The sequence below is a fragment of the Enoplosus armatus genome, chromosome 18 (assembly GCF_043641665.1).
Source record: "Enoplosus armatus isolate fEnoArm2 chromosome 18, fEnoArm2.hap1, whole genome shotgun sequence".
NCBI classification, from domain to species: domain Eukaryota; kingdom Metazoa; phylum Chordata; class Actinopteri; order Centrarchiformes; family Enoplosidae; genus Enoplosus; species Enoplosus armatus.
Genome location: NC_092197.1, coordinates 9,235,192 through 9,256,807, shown reverse-complemented (window position 1 = coordinate 9,256,807; position 21,616 = coordinate 9,235,192). Strand labels below are relative to the sequence as shown.

General features: G+C 40.6%; 1 protein-coding gene across 2 annotated transcripts in view; it reads left to right on the top strand.

Moving 5' to 3' along the window:
• Positions 1 to 21,616, top strand: part of rgs3a (regulator of G protein signaling 3a) — a 138,644-nt gene that overhangs the window by 24,430 nt on the left and 92,598 nt on the right. Inside the window, exons 8-10 of one of the 2 annotated variants that reach the window (XM_070924095.1) lie at positions 8,956 to 9,023; positions 20,499 to 20,580; positions 21,507 to 21,612. In XM_070924095.1, the coding sequence (XP_070780196.1) occupies positions 8,956 to 9,023; positions 20,499 to 20,580; positions 21,507 to 21,612 (256 nt within the window). Of the gene's footprint in view, positions 1 to 8,955; positions 9,024 to 16,904; positions 17,160 to 20,498; positions 20,581 to 21,506; positions 21,613 to 21,616 lie in introns of those variants that run through there. The other variant, XM_070924096.1, reaches the window with a different exon arrangement.

Genomic DNA, 21,616 nt, shown 5'->3' with positions numbered 1-21,616 from the left:
TTTTTGTGTTAGCATTCAGTTGTAACACACCTCCAAGTCAAAATGCCGGCTGTGAGAAAGGCTCATGATAAGTGTAATCATTCCAACCCTAATTGACACAACAAAAACTAATAGAGGGTCAGACAGATGTTAGTCAAACACAGTCTGACCACGCCTACACAGACGAGGTCTAATCAGACCAACAATAGAGTTGGTGGACTACTTACTCATTTAAATAAGTAATATGTTATCCTTTGCACAAGATGTCTTTAAATTAAGAAATAAAGCAGATAACCAGCACAAGGAGCTGGAACCTGAGACTCATGCATAAAAAGGTCAGTCTCACCCTAATGGACTTTTTGTAAAATATTATCTCGTATGAGCTGCATGTTCAAAGAGAAAAGATGTAACAGCATAGAATTCTGCAGGAATTGGTGTGAAATCTGAGAGGCCCTGCGTTGTGGCTGATTAGACCTCTGCTCAGGGTGAAATTGGGCAAAGCTATGCCGTGAAAAACATGATGTCACCAATCTCAATGTTCTCTACGGGCATAGTGAGTGTAAACACCTGTGTTAGTGTACTATGGTTGTATGTGTCCTTTAAACGGGTGCCACCTCTCAGTCTGAGACCAAGCACAGTTTATTAGAGGCAAGGCAATCTCTGAGGATGTGATGCATAATTAGTAAACTGTAAATGCATCAGTTGATGGTTTCTGCAGTAAAACTCAAAGAAAAGATGAAAGGAAATTAAGAAGATATGGACTCCAGTAAATCTACATGTAGTTAAACTTCATCAATCATAATGCCCAGCTGACCAACTTAGTCCATGAAGAAATGAAATTTGCCCCTCTTTAGCTGACAAAAAACGATGGGCTGCTGTGAATGCTCAATATACAGGAAATGTTTCCGTGATCACAGATGATGACCTTAACAAGACGTTGGTGGCAGAATGCAGGGACATTTTTACCACAGTGAATGCTGCCACCTCTACAATCCAAAATCTGTGCATCACAAGCATGAATCTGTGCAGACTGCAAACCTCCAGATACCACAGTCTTTAATCCCCAGTGGGCGGACACTTCCATGTGTTAGGGTCAGAGGCAATGAACCTAGACGGCTGAAAGTCGTCATGGACGCGATGCAAATTAGAATTGATTTCCTGATGGGCAGACATATTGAGCCTTCCGAAGGTAGGCAGAACTAAGTGGGCGTGACTTGAGGGAGTGTGACTGCCAATAAGGGGCGCACTCATGTGGAGAACAAACATGTTCTCGTCCTGCCCATTTCAAGCATCTCTGCTCATATATTCTCCTCGTGTCACAGCACAGGCTGACAGTTTTGTGTCGAATGACACATCATTCTCACGCCAAGAACATAGGCTTAGTACTCCATATTGTTTTTGCCTTAGTCAAGTTGTCAATATTGTGTTAAGTTAAGAAACAATAAATATGTAATATATAATTAATAAATTACATTAAAGAAATACTCCATTTGAAATCTATATTTTTAAGTATCTCGGCTCATTGTTGGCTCGCTTCTTTTCTTGTACTCAGAGTTGTCAGTTTGAGTAGCAACCTCCCCTTTTGTTGCATCTTAACCATGCCAAAATACATATTAATGAGGTCAGGCCGGCTAAATTCATCTTCCCTGCAGTGATAACTTGGTTTTCATGCACAAAGAGGCTTGTACACAGAGGATGAGACCAGTAGCTGCTTTTACGCTCACAAATGATACCATAAACATTTAAGACAGCTGTCAATGTGTAAAACACTATTTAAGACGAAGAAAGGCATTAAGGCAGAATTCATGTGCTTGTTAATAATATTTATGATCTTGTTGGGGATTTCTTACTCTGTTAGTTTAAAAAAAACATACCCAAAGGTTGAAGTTGATGATTTGATGAATTTGGAGGTACTATTCAGGCTAGATATGAAATTCCATCACAGTCTCTGAATATTTCTATGTTTGTTCTCTTCAAATCCTTTTTACAAATCTCTATCAGGGACAATCATTCAACACTTTGAGTCAACAGACAGCAGACTTAATCCTTTCTGGCTGTTCTGCCTCGCTCAGGACACAAACAGGAAATGAAATGCGTCAATCACTACTGTCCGGCTATCCAGACTGGCCAAAAGTCATCACATTGTCTTGTTCCATGTGGCATCATGCAATAAATGAGTCAGTCGCTCAGCAGTTGCTGGGGTCAGGCAGAGACCAGGGCACAAACATCTCTCATGCTTAAATTTGAATGTTACTCTTGTGTCATGTTTGAAATATATTCAGCTTTGGGCTGGTAGTGTGCAGATAACTCATGCATAAACAAACTGCATTCCTCTCAGGGATCTAATTGAATGTGGTGAACATTACACAGTACAGTGCATTACCTGTGCATTCATTTCCAAGCTAGATGTTTGTATTACAATATGCATGTATGTCCTACTTTTCATGACATGAAATGAGTGGACAAAATAAGAACACCTACATAATAGGAACACCTTATAATGCATAAAGTTACTTCAATAAAAACTAATTTATGTTTATTATATTCAGTTTTCTGTGTCAGACCTTTGTTGATTAATCTATGGTATTTGAGATTATAGTTTCTGCTGGTGTTGTCGATAAATTGTAATATGTTCCTGTTATTTTTTCCACCTCCTGCAAACCAACTGGGAAGCTGTATTCTCTTGGAGAATGGAGTCGTGATCAGTTCCTCAAAAAGGAACAGGAAATGCTTGTAGCTAGCAGCTCTGTGAGGCTGTACTTGAGCTATTTGCTCACATCAGCATGCTAACATGCTTACAATGATTGGTGTTTAGCAACTCTAATGCTTACCATGATATTTCACTCTGCACCACAAATGTCAGCCTTGTGGTTATGCTAGAGGAAAAGTCAGGGGTTCTTGATAGTTTGTACAAAATATCATAACAATCCATTCAATGGCTTCCAGATATTAGTCAGGTCTGGTCCAAAGTGGTGGACCGACCAATAGACCGTCAGACAGACATTGCCTTCCTTAGGGCCATACCACTAGCATGGATAAAAATCCTTCAGAAACCTGTCATCTACACATCTGCCATACTATCTCACTCAAGTGAATGCTATTGAATAATGCAGAAGTCCTTCCTTAGCATAGTTAGGTTCATAGCATCCAATAGCTCTTCTGTAAAGATGATGCTGAAAAAGGACGATATAACACTCTGTTAGCTTTTAAATGAAATCACTTACATGCATGTCATCCTGCTCTCAGTGGGTGACACGCTGGCTAGTGTTCGTCAGTGTTCATGGTGAAAAGAACATCATCCCCAATATTTCCCAACCAGTCCAGTTGTTTAGGACATGACTTGTGTCCCAGAGATGGCAAAGGATTTTATAAACATGTCAACAAATCTTGAAAGTGGCTCATTGATTTATTGCAACTAAAGAGTGGTTGGCCTGGTGGATTTAGTATTTTGTATGAAGGCATACAGGGATTATTTTCATCCTCCAGTAAATATGTTAAAGATGCAGAATATTTTACCTCTAAAAATCTATTTAAAAAAAGCTAAGCACTTTGATCTACACACTGTTGGACTTCTGGAGCATGTTGATGATCCCCATAGGCCGTGGGATAAATTATTTTCTGAATGTGAGGCAGTGTTAAAAAACTCCAGTTCAAGTCCAGCTCGGTCCCAATGGTACGAAGTGTGGACTGGCAGCTGGAGAGGTGCCAGTTCACCTCCTGGGCACTGTCAAGGTACCCGTGAGCAAGGCAGTGAACCCCTAACTGCTCTGGACTCTGTGCTTTGTGGCTGCTGCATTGCTCTGGCATCTGTCTACATTAATATACATGTCTATAGGTCTGTGTGCATGTGTGTATTTCAGGCCTGTGTGTGTGTAAAAAATTAATAACAGAGTGAAAAAATGAAGTTCCCTTAGGCGACAAATAAAGTACTTTTAAATTAAATAAGGATCAATTTGTTCATTGACCAACAAAAACACCCTCAGGCACAAGACTGCATTCACCTTTTCAGCCTAGAGATGAGCCACACATTTACCGATGTTTTTAACAAAAACACCTACAAGGTAACTGTAAAACTACTCATGTTGGACACACTGAAGTGTGAATGTGTTTATTGATTGATTTAAAGATAGTTAAGAGGAACCTAAATATGCTGTCTGCATTACAACCATAAAACAATGTTAAAAACCTGAAATTCTAACAATAAAAACAAAATAAATCAACAAAAAAGATCAACAAAATGTCCCAGAGTCCCATTTCACATTTCACAAACATGTACACCAACGGGGAACTTTGTAGATGCTTGGCACAGACTGTAGAAAAACATCTTGAAATCATAAACCGTGCTTTTCTGAAGGGACGTTTGAAGCTTGATTTCTGTTTTACTGCTTTATTTCTTGCCATCTTTGTCAGTGAACACAAGTGAGTTTAGCTATCGAGACCTTAAAGGTATCCTGTGGGGTTTTTGACCATTAGTAGCAATGTTATAACAAGTGGGTCCCTGTTTTGCTGGTATCAGGCACACCAACCCTGTCTCCTAGAAATTATGTTTAAATATTACTAAATTGTCTCCCCAATTATGTTGTGCAGTCAAACGTAATGGCTGGCTGGATTGTGTTCACAGGCAACATTTTTTTAAGTGAATGAGGTGCTAGATTTATTTAGTGCAGGGAGGAGAAGGGGTGGATGGTGGGAGTACAGAGCGCAGGGTTTTGACTCCAGAGCCCACGATGCGCATCAAGACTCCCGTCTGTGGTTAAGTTTAGGCATCAAGACCATGATTTACCCCTAACCTTAACCAAGTGCTGCCACTGCCTAAACACAACCATAAAAAATTGATCATGCTTTAGTCACTACGAGTGGATGATTGACAGTTTAAGATAGAAAGATAGAAATGCACCAACAAAGGCAGTGAAGAAGAAGACTGCTAGCAAGGAAACATGGATGTCAACAATGCATGATTTAAAATATTTCAAAAATTTGATTTTCAGATGTTTTATTGAGTGCACTCTGTTAGGCCTCAAGGATACAAACAATGCATTTGATGTGAAACACTAAATATAAACGTAACTTTTGTTTGTGTACAAGAAAACGCCACAGGGCACCTTTAAGTTTTTATTGACTTGTATCTTGAAGGAGATGTTGAGAGTTTACCCAGTCATCATACAGATGTGCATACAGTATATAGATATGTGATCAAATGTGAATTTGAACAATGTACAGGCCTATATGTTTGCACTGTTACTCCGGTATGATGACTGATTGTATCGTTTAGCCTTCCATTTTCCATTAATTTGTTGAACCGAATGGCAATTTCCCCAAAAATCTTGTAGCTCTGTTTACTAGAAACTCTGCTGCACCAAGCGTCAGTCATGCTGCATTATTCAGACCTCCGGTGGTTTGTCTGTATGTGGTTGTTTTGCTCTCATATGGTTTTCTCCCTGTTACTCTGATCTCTGTATCAACCCCTCTGTTGTGTTCGTCTGTGTGTAGAAATTGACTTGTGCAGAAAGAGGTCCGCTCGTACGCTGAGCCCTGTTTTGAAACATCCCAGTCTAGTCGTTCAATAAATCGAAGCCTTTGTCCAGCCATTGCCAAAAAGCTCTCAGATTGACTGGATCACTAAACTAAACTAGTTTGTGGTCAAAAGAGATAAAACAACAACGACAGTAGACATAGGAGTACTCTAAACACACGACATATCTAAAATCATTTTAATATAGTTTACCACATATTTATTCAAATGTATCAGAATATTAAATACCAGTCTGATGTGTTAAAGTGGAATTTTCAGTCAAGTTTTTGATACATCCATATTGTATACAGTTTTATTCATTTTAATTTGAACAGTATTTCATTCAGCTGTATCATTCATGGTTGAAATGACAAAATAAACTTGAACTTGATCTACTGTAGTTACGTTTTATTAATAAAAGGTATTTTAAAAAAAGTAATTTGTACATTTACTGTATAGCTTTTACTGTACTTTTTGCAATGTTTTTAATTTTCAGTAATTTAACTAACTTAACTACTCCAGTGAGATTTGACCAAAGTAGGGTGCTTTGCTATATTTAAAATCTCATTCATTACTAAGTATGAATGTTGGCATCTTAAATGAAGCATGTAAACAACCGTGGAGAGGAATCTGGTTTTATTTTGTGTGTGTACTAAGTAAGTTTTTCCTTCTTAAAACAAACAAGTTTGAATTCTGTCCTCTCTGCCTTTTGCAGTTAAGATCACATCCTTTGTAAAAAATAGACATAAAGACAGCTGGCAAAAAGCCCAACATATTTAATTATTGTCAGTCAGATACTGTACTTCTTTAAGCTCTGTGACATTAAGCATGTCTCACTGAAATGTGCTGATTGGTTGCCAACATGGGCAATAGTTTCACACATAGCAACCTGTCATCCACTCATCATTATGTTAGTGGCACAATTTCTTGAATGCTTGAGTGTTTAATATCTTGATTAAAACGGTAATTTATTGATGCTTGAGGGGATTTTGAGACCCAAACAGTGAAGTGGAGGCAATCTCCTGCCGTCTTGGCTTTTCCACTCTCTCCATCAAGTGTTTATTTGTTTGTGGGCGACAGGAGGTGAAAAGAGGGACTGGGTGTCAAGTGAGCGAGTGGTGCAATGAGGGACTTGGGCAGAGTCAAGGGCTTTTTATGTTCTGGTAGATGTGAGACTGGCTGACTCAACTGCAGAAGACTGCCAACACCTTTTGATTTTTTTTTTCTCTACTCTTGCCTTTTGCATAATTTTCTTTTTTCTTTTTCTTTTAGTTTTTTTCCCCCCGTCTAGTTTCATTGTCTGTCTGTCTTTAATCTTCTCAGTTTTTCTTACTACTTTTTTTCTCATTCCCTGAATTTCTCTTATGTAGACTTTTCCCACTGTCCACTGTCTCCGTCTCTTATTGTCTCTCTTTCCCCCATTTTCATGTCAGTCATGCTGGATGTTTCTCGTTGCCATCTGCTCCATGTCTCTCCCCTCATATGCCCTGTGTTACTGATGTCTTATCCACACAAAAGACTCCTCTCCTGGGCTTGATGCCAGCCAGGTTAGCCCCTCTTTTTTGCCGGACCCCTGGAGGTTTTTAGATTCACAAGTGACAGAATCCCTTTTTAAAAAAAGCCTCTGGGTTACCATGGCAACTGAAACTATGGGATCGGGCCTTTTACTCTGGGGTTAAACTATAGGGTTACAGAGGAAAGTAGACTCTGTGTTCAAAATGTTGAGTAATGGTTATTTGACTGTCTTTAGTATACTACAGATACATTTTAAAGCTGTCAAAAATGTGTTTTGCTTGTTGTTTCTTCACTTGAATGTTGATTTTATGACATTATCAACTAGTTTGGGGCCAAAAATGGTCCAATATGCAACTTACACAAGTGCGATGTGGAAACTTGGTTAGTTTTAGGAACAAACGCAACTTGGTTAGGGTTACAAAAATATCATGATTTGGGTTTAAAAAAAATACTTGGGTTTAAAACATCTTGGTTACAATTACTACTTTGTTAAGGTTGGGGAACGATCGTGGTCACGGTTAAAAGAAACTAATATTGACTATCGGTTTAAAAACAGGAAACAGGAAAGTTCCCCGTGGCAAAGTCCTACATTATCACACTACACATCCACCCTGATGCAGACGTTTTGGCTTTATCATAACGTCACCCAACTTCCTCCTTTGCTCCCAATGGACAAAAGTCATAATTACTACTGCCGCTAGAGGAGTCTGTCACTTGAACGTAAACATATGTTGTTTTTGGGCATTTGTGAAATGACTGATGCTGTCGTTTTCCAGTCTCTTACAAATGTGCGCTTTGCTGTCAAGCTTTGTGTGGTCCCTCATACTTTTATTGTAGTCAAAAGAATAAAATGATTTACAAAACATCTTGAAGCTTCCGTTTCAGGCAGCAGTAAAGGCATAATAGACGGTGTCGTGGATTGAATATTCTATTCAGAATCAGTGTGATAAAGTTTCAGTGTTGCACCAAGCAAACAAATATACAGTATATACCACACTGTAATGCAGTGTTAAAATGTGCTTTTTTCGTACTTTAAAGCTACTTAAGTGGACATTTCAAGGTATGTGTTTGTATGTAATGTGATTATTCCCACTTTTCATGAGGTTAACAGAAGGGTACTTATCCACTTACACTCTTTGACCCATGTTACGGCAGTTTCAACTTGGTTGGCAGAGTTTGGAAAATAACATTTCACAGTCTGGGGTAGGATCATTTCTCTCCTATGGTGATGGAGCTAGGGGTGTGATGGAAGAGTATAGAAAACAGAGGAATAAAAGGAAGGACAGAAACCCCAAACAGAAGAAGGAGGTAGTGGTTGTAGGGGGGACAGTTTGAGAGACAAATAGGAAGGGCAGAAAATGCAAAGGAAAGATGTATATTAAGTAAAAGATGTAGGCAGATGTAAATAGAAGGAAATGTAGAAAAACAGAGACAGAAAGAGAAAGAGAGAGAGGAGGATCTGCATTGTGGCCCAAAGCTGAATGCCGCCTTTATGAGCAATAGTTAAAAGGACACTGAGGCGTGAGTCCCTGTAACCATAGCAACTTCCCAGGAGCCCTGTGACGGACGGATAATAGAGTGAGAGAGGAGTTCCTTTTCTCTTCTTCACCCCTCCCTCCTTCCCTCCCTCTCACTTGTTCTCACTTCCACTCCTCTCTTGGGCAGTTTGTTGGATCCTCGCATCCTACGGGATTTTCCTTGACTCGACTGGCCTGTTTTTTTGCCTTTTATGTGCGCTCTGAAGTTTGAATCCCAGCCCAGTGCAGGCTGCTCCAGACAACTGTTGCCATAATTGCTTGTTGTTATCTTTCTGAGTCACTTTTATGGACTCTCAGAACTATTTGAGGACTTTATTTTTGTGCATCCAGAGGGCTGTTTTGCGTTGGCACAGAGAGAAATGTGCTCTAAAGGCACTGTCTCAGCCCGTGATTCCTTTGTCTACATTTCAGAGGCTGTGCTGTCAAACCATGGTGCTGCCCCCGAGACCAATCGCCCTGAGAATATGCAATGCTTAACAGTAAGTACAGTCAAACCTTTTTTACTTGTGTGTGTGTGTGTGCTTGTAAAGCTTAAACATGCTTATATCTTTGGCTTTTTCTGCTTTGTATGTGGGTACATGTGAACTTCAGCAACAGAAACAACAGGAGTGTGTTGGTGTGTGTGCATACAGTAAATATCTATTAACTCTATTGCTGCAATTATTGGATGTTTTTGTGAGTATTTCTCTGTACAGGTGCATAACTTAATTATTTATTTGATTGTTGATAGTTTGCGTGTGCCCTTATGTGTTTTTATTTATTTCCTTTGCATGTGCGTGCACAATGAATGGATAGGCCTGTATTTGATATATATGAAGTAGTTGACCCGTGACATTGCACCATGTCCAACAAACTCATCATGCATAAAAATGCCTTCAGTAGGATATTTACTGCATGGATTCCATGTTACACATTCTCAGCAACCATAGCAACTAATTGAATCATGCGTTTGAGCTTTGAGCAGTGAATGGAGCAAGATGTCATCTCTTGAAAGACAATATTTGTCAAAAAGCTCACTTGCGTGTGAGTCACATGTGGAGCAGAATGATTGTTTGTCATGAGAAAGAGGAAAAGAGAACTAAGCCGTCGTATATGAAGCCAGTTTTTAAAATCAGTTCATGGACATCACAGATCCTTCCTGTGCCCTCCTCTCTCATCCTTTACATCTTAAGGCTTCTCAGTCTTAATATTTCAAGTTTGACGTCTCTTTAAAATCCATTTTCTCAATTTCCACATTGTAGACTGTATGGTAGCCATGAATTAATTAAAAATGAATGAGGAAGATCACTTAAACTGTTTACAGAGACACTGAAGCATGAGTGATGATACTTTTACCCACTTTACAGCTGGGAATAGGAGACTGATTATTTAAGCCAGTATTTGCTTGACAACAGCAGCAATAATGACAGTAATAGGAACAGAAATGTATTTATATGTAAAGACATTGGTGATCAACTGTAGTATGGTTTGAGACCCATAATGGACCTTCAAATGGTAAACGTAAATATGTTATTTTCAGTCTTTATCACTGCTTTCTCTACTCTTGGCCTCGACACATGGTTTTGCCAGCAGCTTCTTTGCTCTAGCCGCTGTTGAGCCTCGCTGGGAGGGTGTATCATGCAAGAGGTTCACACTATCCAGAGAGTTTCCATTATCCAAACCATAAATCCAATCAAAACAATTCATTTTAACAGCCAGGCTGCAGCCTACAATACTTGCACCTTGGCTTGTTGAACAAGCTAGTAAAGAAAAGGTCCATCATGGAAAAGTGCAGTCGCTAACCAGCTAAGCTAGTTAGCTAGTTAGCTGTAGCTATTTGAACAGTGTAATGTTTTTTTTTATGTGAATTAGTGTTATCTTTTTACAGCTATCATTACACTGTTTGTTCCTTAGCTTTTAAGCTATAGTTAACCGAGCATGATGCTGACAATCATGTTACTGTCCCACTGCCAGCTCAGCTGTCAGTCAAAGTCAATGCAAGGGCCTGTCCCCCCCCAGAGGCCTGAAAGCTAAAGGGCATATCTGATACATGTCTAAAGCCTTTGTTCCTTCTCAACGATGAAATGACGTGAACAATGAATTTGAAAATAACAGAAAATAGAGATGGCTGGTATAAGGAAACTTTAAACAAACTGGATCATTTGTCCTCTTCTCACTGTATTTAAAAGCAATATCATGTCAAAACTACTATAGTTGAGTCTAGTGTGCCAGTTGTGCTGGCAGAGAATAAATCTTTATTCCCTGAGTCATTTGACCATTCCTCCAGAGTCACACCAGAGATAGGATTGCCTTGTTGGCTATGAATGCTGCATCTTTTTGCATGCTTTTCTTCAAACTAACGGACTTGGGGGAAGATTTTTTCCTCCATGGTTAACTAAACTTACTGGGTCCTGAGTTGAAGAGCGCAGCACTTCAGCACAAGTAGTAGCCTAATAAAACATACTGACAGACCATAAGAACAGAGACAGTGAAAACCACAACCACACATGGCCTGGCCGGCTGCTACAAGACAGATGCCCAATTCTGCTCCACATGTGCCGCCACAGACAGACACAAAAAGACTTTACATTCTCACTCAGAAGTGAAGCCTTAAATCTTCAATGTCCCACCATACTGCTTACAGAACAAAATAATTTGTTTCACTATAACTGTTGCGCTGTTGGAGTGAGTTAATTATGATAGGCTCATATTTTTGAGGAATTTTCTTAGGGATGTTCATGGGTGCTTTGACAACTGGTGGTGGTGCAGAATCAGGGACAGTCTTCCCATGTGTACTGGCAATGGTCAGCATTCCCCAGCAGACATTCAGCTGCAAAATATAAAATCCATGTGTAGTTAAAGAATTTATTTGTGCTCGTCTTCTGTGGTATCCTTATTTTCAACAGCGCTGTTGTGTGTAGTGAAAAGAAAGTAGTCTATCTTGCAGGCTCATGCCATGCCAAGTCTGTCCCCTAGCAATATAATCGCTTGCTGGATTATGTTCATAAGCAACGCTTTTTCATTTATGTACCGCACAGAAGTCGTAGGGTACAAAGCACAAACTTTGCACTGGAGTCTTGTCTGTGCTTAGGTTTAGGCAACACTTTAACTTTGGTTAAGGTTAAGGAAAGGCTGTGGTTTCGGTTAAATGTTTGGTGCACTTTTTTCTATACTAAACCAAGACCATGATCTTTCTCTAGCCTTAACCAAGTGCTGTCAGTACCTATCAGTACCAGTATCACTATTACGTTTAGCTAACTAACACTATAACATACTTCAGAATTACCCAACCAATCAAATGTATAGAACCTTTTGCAGTTTTAGTTTGATCTTCTATTTGGTAGTACAGTAAAGAGGGAAAGTACTGTAATTGGTTAGTTTCTAATCACCAAAGTTGTCCAATTGTCAATTCATGTGAAATGCTTTGTTATAATTTCATTTGGACATTATCACTATGACTGAGACTCCTGGAGTGACAAGGATCTGTGACAGTTAGGACTATTCAACAGATCGGTATGTCAGTGAACCATATCCGTGTTGCTTTTGAAACCCTCCAGGATGTGGACTCTGTGGAAAGCAGTGCTCATATGGAGTTACTGTAGCTAAGAAGCTTGACTGGACAGGATTAGACAGAGGAGCTCACTTTACTTTCACCTTTCACACACTCTTTCTCTCTCTACACATAATGCAGGTCGTACACGCAGAAACACCAGTTAGGGATTACTTATCTCACAAAGTAGTACCACTGCATTTGACCCTTTTTTATTGCTCTGTGTACCCGATACACTGTACTTGGCACAGTGAACAGAGTCATTACATTCCTTACATTGCTGTCAGAATAACAGTGCTGCAATAGTATCTCAAGAGTATGAGCAGCTTTTGAAGTCATATGGAAGGTGAAGAGGGCAGTAATGATGTGGTGCAGCACTGAGATGGAAAAGTTTTACATCCGTATTTGTGAATGCTCCTTTCCTCTCTCCGTCCTCCCCCCTCCCTCCCCTCTCCTTCTTGTTCTCTCTGTTCCTCTTTATCTCCGGGTGAATCAGAGTAACAGATGATTGTGCGGTTTGTGTGGGACAGTCTCAGGGGAGAGTTAGGGGAGGGGGGGGGGGCACATTCACAGACTAAATTAGCGGAGAATGGAAAACCTTTTAGACTTTCTCTTCTTTTCTGTACTCGTTTTCTGTTGCCTCGTCCTTGCTCCCTTCCAGACCGCTGCGTATTTCCTCCTTCACCTCCTCCTCCTCCTCTCTTTTCCCTCTCTTTTCTCCCTCTGTCACCCCATGGCCATCACCCACACTACACAAAGGGCTCTGTGGTATCATTAACTGCCCACTCTTTACCTACTCAAACATTTTTCAGTGTTTGATGATGGCCTTACACATGAATAATTTCAGTGATTTACGCAAGAGCTCATTCAAGGCTTTGGACACTTCAGATGTTGGTGAAGATAATCCTTGATATCCACAAAGGAATGTCCTTCAGAAAACCACAAGGCTATTTCAAGAAGATTTTCCTATCCACTGACTACACTTTTACAACTTTCCCGAACATTTTCGTCTAAAATTATTGTTCTATGTCTGTCTATGTATTTAGATAATTACCACATGGGAGAAATTATCCTTGAAAAAATGTCACACCAATCAAGTTCTGTTATTTTGCTTCTGACTGACTCACTGCGAGCTTTTCAATTTTCAATCCAAAAAACAGGTGTTCCTATGGTTTGCTTTTGAAGGTAATGTAGGCAGGAATTGTTGGCATTTGGGATAAATACTAGTCATAGTCAAAGGAATGACATTTTGTGATGTGAAATCATTTACTGTGGCTTTTAATCAGTGTGATATTTAGAGAAACTCTGTAGTGTAGTGCAGTGCCTTTTTGATAAAATCAAAGAACTTCATTCTTTAATTGTGTGCGTTATCTTGCTTCATAGGCATTTACAGAAGGTTCACTTTACCAGTCAAAGTAAACACAGATATGTTGGCCTGGTAGAAAGCATCATGAAATGTTTGAGTATCTCCAAAATGTCAGTATGAGAAAATGTTTTCTCACTTCATAACAATGTTCACCTGAACCAGAAATTAAAGACTTGACATGCAGCATAACAAGAACTCATCTCCTCAGTTTCTATGTCAGCATTTTCCAATTATGTTTGCAGGCAAAAAACAAAAAGCTATAGGATCATGTCATTGGCAGGGAGCAGAGAGTTCATGAATATTAACAATAGTTTCGTCCTGGACAACGTGTCCCCCTGCATCACTTTGCTTGTCAGCTAGCATTAGCTCCTAAATCGTCTCTGTGAAAATGGGTCTGACACTTCTGTCTGACGGGAAAGATGGGAAGGAAGGGTGAGGTGAGCTGAAAAGAGGACAGAGAGCTAAGAGTTTCTGGCCGGCGTCTCAGAATAAATGAAGAATGGTTAGTTTCATTGCCGGAATGTATCCCTTTGTGAGTATTTTAGGCCCAGGGCCCTGACTGCTCCTAAATCTCGTATATTCTCTGCTAGATTCAGGATGTACGAGTGCTTATCCTTGCCCCAAGCTGTCTTTTAATTTGAAGGAAGTTACAGCCCAAACCACATACACTAGATGGGATGCACATAGCTATAGTTGCAGTGTTTATTATATTGTACGGATTGCTGTGGCTCAGGTATGAGAATGACTCGCCCATTAATCTCCTGTCCACGTGTCGTGTCCTTGAGCAAGACCCTCAACCCCAAATTGCTCCAGATGGTCAGCGTCTTGCATGGCAGGTCCGCTGCCATCGATGTGTTATTGTGTGTATGTATGAGTGAATGAGAGTCTTTAGAAAGACCTTTGTCCTACTCAGGTTGAAAATTTCTGACATTTCTGCATGACTCTATAGATGGCAATGTTTGTCAAGGTTAGGGTTAAGGTTGACTGAAACATGTTAAACAAGATGGCGAACATTGTAAATATATTTCTTCTGCTCAAGGCATCGCTGTGCCTAAATGATCCTCAGAGCAGCTAGCATGGATTTAGATTCTTAGTCTGGTGATTTATTTTATTTCATTTTAATTTGTTATATATATTTTGATGATTTTGGGTGCGTTAGTCTCCCACTGTTTTACTGTATATTTATGACTCTATGAAGCACTAAAACTTCATTTTAATTTGTGGTCTAGTGGTCTAAGGTTAAAGCTATGGGGCTGCTCTTTTAGGTTTGTAGTCATCTCACTGTCTCATGTTATGAAAAGTGTCACCTTCAAAATGTTGTTACCGTGGTGTAGTTATGACTCTATATGCTGAGCTTCTACAGTTTAGATTTTAAGTACAACCTAAGCTGTGACCCTGAACTTGGCCTTAAACCCATCTTGTGTGTTCACTGGCTTGGAAGACGCCTCCTCCTTTGATAGCTGTTTATTCAGGTCAGAAAGAGAGAGAGAGACAGAGGGGGAGAGAGAGATCCCACACTACTAAACACCAGATTGGCCTCGTCTGGCTCATAGACAAGCTTTTCAAACTCTTTTTTCACTCCTCTCCCTAAGACATGCTTTCTTCTCTCCCTTTCTTCTCTCCCTCTAATCCGTCCTTCTGCCTATTTAGAGGTGAACAGCGCAGCGTGAAAGAGAGAGAAAGTGTTTTTTGTGTGCTTGACGGGTAACCCCTCGCCCTTTTGAAAAGGCAAACAGGGAAAAGCTGCCATTACTACTGGCATGAAGGGATGTTAAGACAACGGCCTTTTCTGCCACTTTATTAGCATTGTGGAGGCTAGTGCAGCATCGCTCCTCTTTCACCCCTCTCTTTCTCTGTCACTTCTCTGTCCATGTTTCCTTCCATGAGCCAGACATCCAAACGGTAGAAAGGAAAAGAGGCAAGCTGGGACTTAATGGGGTTGCTAGGGGTTAGACTGACCACTGTTTTAGCCATAATTTAACAGGCTTTTTCTTGCACTGCTGCTGAGGTGTTTGTTGTTATTTTTGTGCAGATTACCACCTCTTTCCCAGGCATACGGATATTGAAAACAAAAATAAAAAGTAATGTTTGGATAACTGGAAGAGGAGGGGAGATTGTCAGAGGTCGCAGACCTGTGAATTTCCGTACTGTGTGGTTGGGGGTGAGGGGGTGGGGGGTGGGGGGCAGCTGAAAGGAAAAGCAGAGGAAATATGGAAGTTCAAAACATAACAAACAAGCATAATGTCTGGATGGAGATTGGGGAGTACGGGAGCTAAGGTGGAAAGAGTCTGATGAGGTGTGAAGTCTGACTGAGGTGTGTGTGTGAGTTAAGTATGTTCCCACAAACAATACTGCTGTCACACTCTTTTGTTGGGAAATGTGGTCATTAAAAGTCGTTAGACCCAAAAGTCTTAAGCAATCACAAACATTTTCGTTTACAGTGCAAATATGGTCTGGAGTTTAAGTCTGCTCTTATAAGTTTGCAAACTCAGACCTGCCCTATGAAACACTCCTACTCCTACTACACTCCTTAAAAATCCTGCCTTTCTCCTTCTTATTCATACATGTCTCACTTGTGCCACCTACGTTAGTCACTACTTTGTATATTTGCAAATGACTGAGAGCTATAGCACCTCTCACAGCCTCATAGTGTGGACTCAGGAAGCAAACTGGCCTTATCGGGGGCAGACACACAAAGCTGTCCTGGCTGTGGGGTGGCGAGGTATGCGTAAGTGCATGTGTGTATGTGTGTGAAGGGGGGGTGGTGGTGGGAGGCACTTCCTCCTATTCTTCTGCTGTTGAAGAGTTCCCATGAGCGCCCCTGCCAGGAGCTACAGTGTGGCCTGAGCAGGCCAAGCCAGCGCCAGTCTCGCCTACATGACGCCGCCACACACTCTCACACAGCTGATCTCAGGAGCTACTGCAACTGCTGCTGTTCAGGCCACAGAGCAGAGAAGCTGCACGGTGTGTTACAGGATAGAACAAATGCAAGAAGAGGAGAGAGCGATGAAAAGTTAAAGGAAAGAAGAAGGGAAGGTTGAACTGGAGTTGTAAGGGAGCCAAGAGGAAGACATGAAGCTGTGGATGAAATGACAGGTACAGACTCATAAAAACTTGCACACAGGAAAGTGCATTGATGATGGGAGTCGTTACTAACAAACCTTGAATGGATAACATTGTAGTCGGAGGTCAGTGGCAGAGTGACGCCAATCTTGCAGAAAGGACTGTTACCAAGAAGATTGAATCTAGACTCATTTGGGGAAAGTTGATGTAGAGTGAAGGCCAGTTTGGCAGAAAAAAGACTTCAAGGACATTCGCCAGATTCGTGTTGTTTTCCAGCAAGGTGAGTCACGATATCATTATCTGGAGCCACCTCAACTGGACTGTCACCTGGAAATCTGACATTTTGAACACTGCAAGACTAAAGCCACCCCAGCCACTCTTTGGGCAGCTGTCGCTGTTGAGATGATTCATAACACACTTAAGTCCACCCAGCCATCGGAGCACAGCCCCAGGAGCACACACTCAGCCGCACAAAGGAAGCTGTGGAGATACTCGGGCTGCAGAGGGGCCGGCCAGGTGGAAAGTCACCGTCGCAGTGTGTGTGTGCTGGCTGCGGACTTGAACGCTGGAGAAGGAGGAGGAGGAGGAGGGGGTGGAGGTGTGATGCACACTATCCACGGGCTGTGCCACCTCTGCATCGGCTGTAGGCTGCCTCAGGTGTGTGTGTGTTACAGACAGTAAGACGAGGGGAGGGAGGCATCTAGTGTACAGTTATTAACCTGTGATTGTGAGTGAGAGGATGGGAGAATGGAAATAAAGATAAAGATAAATGAAATACCATAATTTATAAAGCTGTAGCAATGTAGTTAGCTGTCAAACTGTTGAATACAAAAACAGTATATAAAAAATGTATGTGGTAAAACTTTCAGATCCTGATATGTTGCCATTGCTGTACAGAAGAAAATGCACTTTCAGCTGCATGTCCGACACATCCGTAAAGAAATAATTGGCTATGTAGGAGATTTTAAGGGATGTGTGTTTCTTGAGAGAGGAGAATGAGCTTTCTGTCCTTTACATTATTTATCCGTCACATAGTGAGAGAAGGATAGCGGGAGCTGAGGAGAGGAGAAACATATTTGCTATGATATGAACCGATGCCACTATCCTTACATAAGCCACTTTGTCTACATCTGAATTGCACATTAGAACAAATAGATAATCAAATGTGATGAAACAGAAGATAATTTAATTGATTCTCAAACTGTGATTGCAATCAATATTTGTAAGACTGGACTACATGTCAAAAACGCAGAATGACACTTAATTCATATGTGTGTGTGTGTGTGTGTGTGTGCGGGTGGTGTGCTGGCGTAGTCTCTAAACCACATGCGTATATATCATGTGTGTGGTTGGTAGATTTCTTTTAGTTTATGCGCACCTGTTGGCAGTTAGTGTTACCTCTGTTGCACTGTTGGAAAGCAGACATGTATTGTGATCATCGGATGGAGACTGGTAGGATTTCTGCTCCTAGCTTCATGTAGTCATGTCTGAAAGGATGGTGGAGCACTGAGGCATGAAAGTAAAAAGGGAAAAGCTCTGTCACACATGCATGAACACATACTGTACACACATGGGCGAAGGGTTTTTCTTCCTTTGGGTGCATCTAAATGCATAACATGAAAGTGAAGATCGCAGTATAGTCAGTTCTTCCACAGTCCCTTCGATTGAATTATTAATTCGTCAATAAGGCCCTGCTCATACAATTTAAATATTTAATGCACGCTGGGAACTTTTCCCATCCATTTATCTTCATTCATTTTCAGTAATGTGCCTTGTGATTGATGCACTGAAAAAAACAAAAAACCTCAATTAAAAGACCATTCACACTGATTTCTTACATTATTCCATTAGTCTCCTCTTTCTGTTTGAAAATAACCCCTCTGCTTTCATTTAGAAGTGGGAAAGGGCCATGGGACTGCTTCTCCCAGGCAGACCAGAGGAGTCCAAGTGGTTGGACTCAACTATGCTTACAAATTTAATTAACGCTGTAAAGGCTCTGGAGTTTGGATGAATCGGTCCAAATAAGCCAGCTTTGAGAGTTCCCTTAAAAAGGACACAATGTCTGAAACAGCTTTTGATAAAAAGACAGACAGATAGATGAGGCGTGAAAGATAGATGTCTCCCTCTTTCTTCTGTTAATTGTGAACTACAGTTTTTCAATATTTTCTTACACATTAAATTTCAAGCTGATCCTTCAAAATTTGTCTTCTTTAATTCCAGTGAAATGTTTTTTTCATACCATCTGTTCCTCTCTTTGTCTTTGTCATCTGGTCTGCCTCCGTCAAGTCCCACTGCCCTCTTTTACCATTATTTATTATCCTTTATCTGTTCTATCCCTGTTTAGCATCTTTTCATCTCTCCACACCTACAGTCAGTTTCTTGTTTTCTCTATTTTTGCCTGTTTTTCTCCATTTTTGACACACAGCCAGACTTGAGGATGATTCGTTTATATCCGTCTGTCTTCATACAAAAATATACACACAGGGAAGAGCAACAATTTTAGCAATCATAACACCGTCTGTATTTTTTTCATAACTGAAGATGAGGAGTCATATGTGCAACCATGTGTGTATATTAGTGCTTCTTCAGCCTCAGAGAAAGGTCAACCTCATTATCATAAAGGTTGCCCTGACACACTGTGTATCCTTTCTAATTATGCACTATTTAGGTGCTCCTATAGCTGTTTTTGTGTGTTATGGCCTGTAATACACTCAGCTGCAAGAATTATAAAGACAACATCACATCGACTTTATCTCATGAGACAGTTGATCAAGTTTCAGACCAATCAAAGAGGGTACATGTGCACAAAAACAGATGACAACCTGAATTTCTTTTGTACAGCAGGTAACAAAGTCAGATGTCTTCCTCTGTAGCGTGACAAATGTTTTTTTCTGCAGTGTCAGTGTGGAGGTAGACTGAAACAGATAAAATTAGAGGAATGACGAGTAGAGAAATATGGTAAAGAATTGTGCCTCCAAACAATGTGGCACAGGGCACATAAAATCAGTGGACTATAAGAAACCGCAATCGTACCCGACGTTTTAGGGTCATCACAAGCTTAAGGCCCCTGAATAATCACCGTATTTCTCCAAGTCGCTGCATCTTGCTCATGGGTAGACTGTAATTTAGCTGCATATACATGTAGTTTTCCTCTGTAAGAGACAGAAAGAGAGAGAGGGGCGGGGAGGGGGGGGGCTATCTGTGTGGTTTGGGTCCCTGGTTGTCAGCAGATGAGATGGAAAGTGAGATGTTTTGGATGGAACTTTGTTGACTTTGGCTCAGACTTTCGGGCACAGGTACTGGATGTTTGACGATGCAGGGTCAAAGAGAAAGAGAGACAATGGGAAAGAGCCATCAGCTTTGCCTGTATGTGCGTGAGTCTGGTTTATTTGAGCAAATGATCGTAATGTAAAAATAAAGGTTTAAACTGTCTAGATTTACTCTTCAAGATTAGATTAGTTGTACTTGAATAAGCAGTTGTGTACTACTGTAGAACTATTATTTGTATACACACATATATAGCTTTTCTGTTATAATAATGATCGTGTCCATGACAAAACACTCTCTATCGTTTAATGTGTATGTTTTTTGTGTGAGAGTCTTTGTCAGCATTTATTTTTGCACACCAAATGTACACAATGACAAAGTATAGGTGTGAATAAAGAGGCAATCTGCTTTCTGTAGATTCAGTATATTTAATTCTTCCCCGACTACTGGACAAAGAACGTCCTTCCATCTCTCTGACTTGTTTTTCCCTCTAACTCAGCTAATTGGGCTGACGGGGAAACTGCTGTGAAGACAGTTTCAATAGGAAGTAGAAGCAGAATACAAATCTACTTAATCGTCCTGTAGGAAGGAAGTTGATTATTTTGCCAGCATGCTACTTTTGGGTCCTCAGGTAGCGGGGTGGGGGGTGGGAGGGGTGGTGGTGGGGGGGGGGGGGTCCTATCTTCTTATCACAAAATGACTAACTCTGTGTGTGTGTGTGTTCTGCAGGTGACCATCCTTCGAGGAAAGGATGGATATGGCTTCACCATCTGCTCAGATTCCCCTGTGAGGGTGCAGGCTGTTGATCCAGGCAAGTTTTGCATGCACATGTCTGTGTAAATGAAAGTCAACTTTGAGGTTGTTTTAAATTTTGATGTCCGGACCTTTCTGTCTGATTGAAGGAGAAATCTTTCTTTAATTTTTACTTAGCAGTTCTCTTTGAAACTTGGAACTATACACCCAAAATCATACATTTATTTAAAAGCAAAGTTACTTTACCAAATTAGATTTGATTGCAATACTGTCTGCCTATAAGGGATGTTTTTAATTTTCACTTGCAGGACAACAGTAGATTTCTAATTTTTATAATATTTATGACATGAACTTGGCTTGAGACAGCACGCTGTATAAAGTATGTGGTGTCACAGCAGGTGGCTGAACTACTTCAGAAATTATTGATTTTTTTTTTTTGCCAGACTATGTAAATAATATGTTGATGGATTATATTCATGTAAAAGTTGGTTTTGTTTCACATCAATTTACCTGATTTTGCAGCTCATGAATGCACCTTACATAATGAAAGTTTCATGTCAACTGTGGGCGATTTAATTTTTTTATTTCACTGGTCGCAGCTTGGAGAATTATCATTAGCATCAGCTCAGTCAGCAGGGTGTTGTGGTTAATAGGGAGCCTGTCTGTCAAGCCCCCATGTTGGCAGGCATTCACCCCGATGGCATGTCTTTGAACACGATGCTGAATCTCGAGCTGATCACATCGTTACTGTCCCTGTGGACAGATGAGAAAAAATGCAAACAGAATTTCGCCTCAGAAAACATCAGAGCATCTTAATGTCAGATTATTATTTTATTGTGTCATCTGTACAGTAATTTGGCTATTCTTTATCTCCAATACTGAATGAACAAGCTTAATACATAAAGGAGCCATAGCCCCAGACAGCACGAATGGCACCTGAGAGTGTGTAATGATGTAACTTTTCCTGTCTCTTCTCTCTGTCAGGGGGTCCAGCGGATCAGGCAGGTCTGCAGCAGTTGGACACTCTCCTGCAGCTAAATGGTCAGCCAGTGGAGCAGTGGAAATGTGTGGACTTAGCCCATGCTATCAGGTAA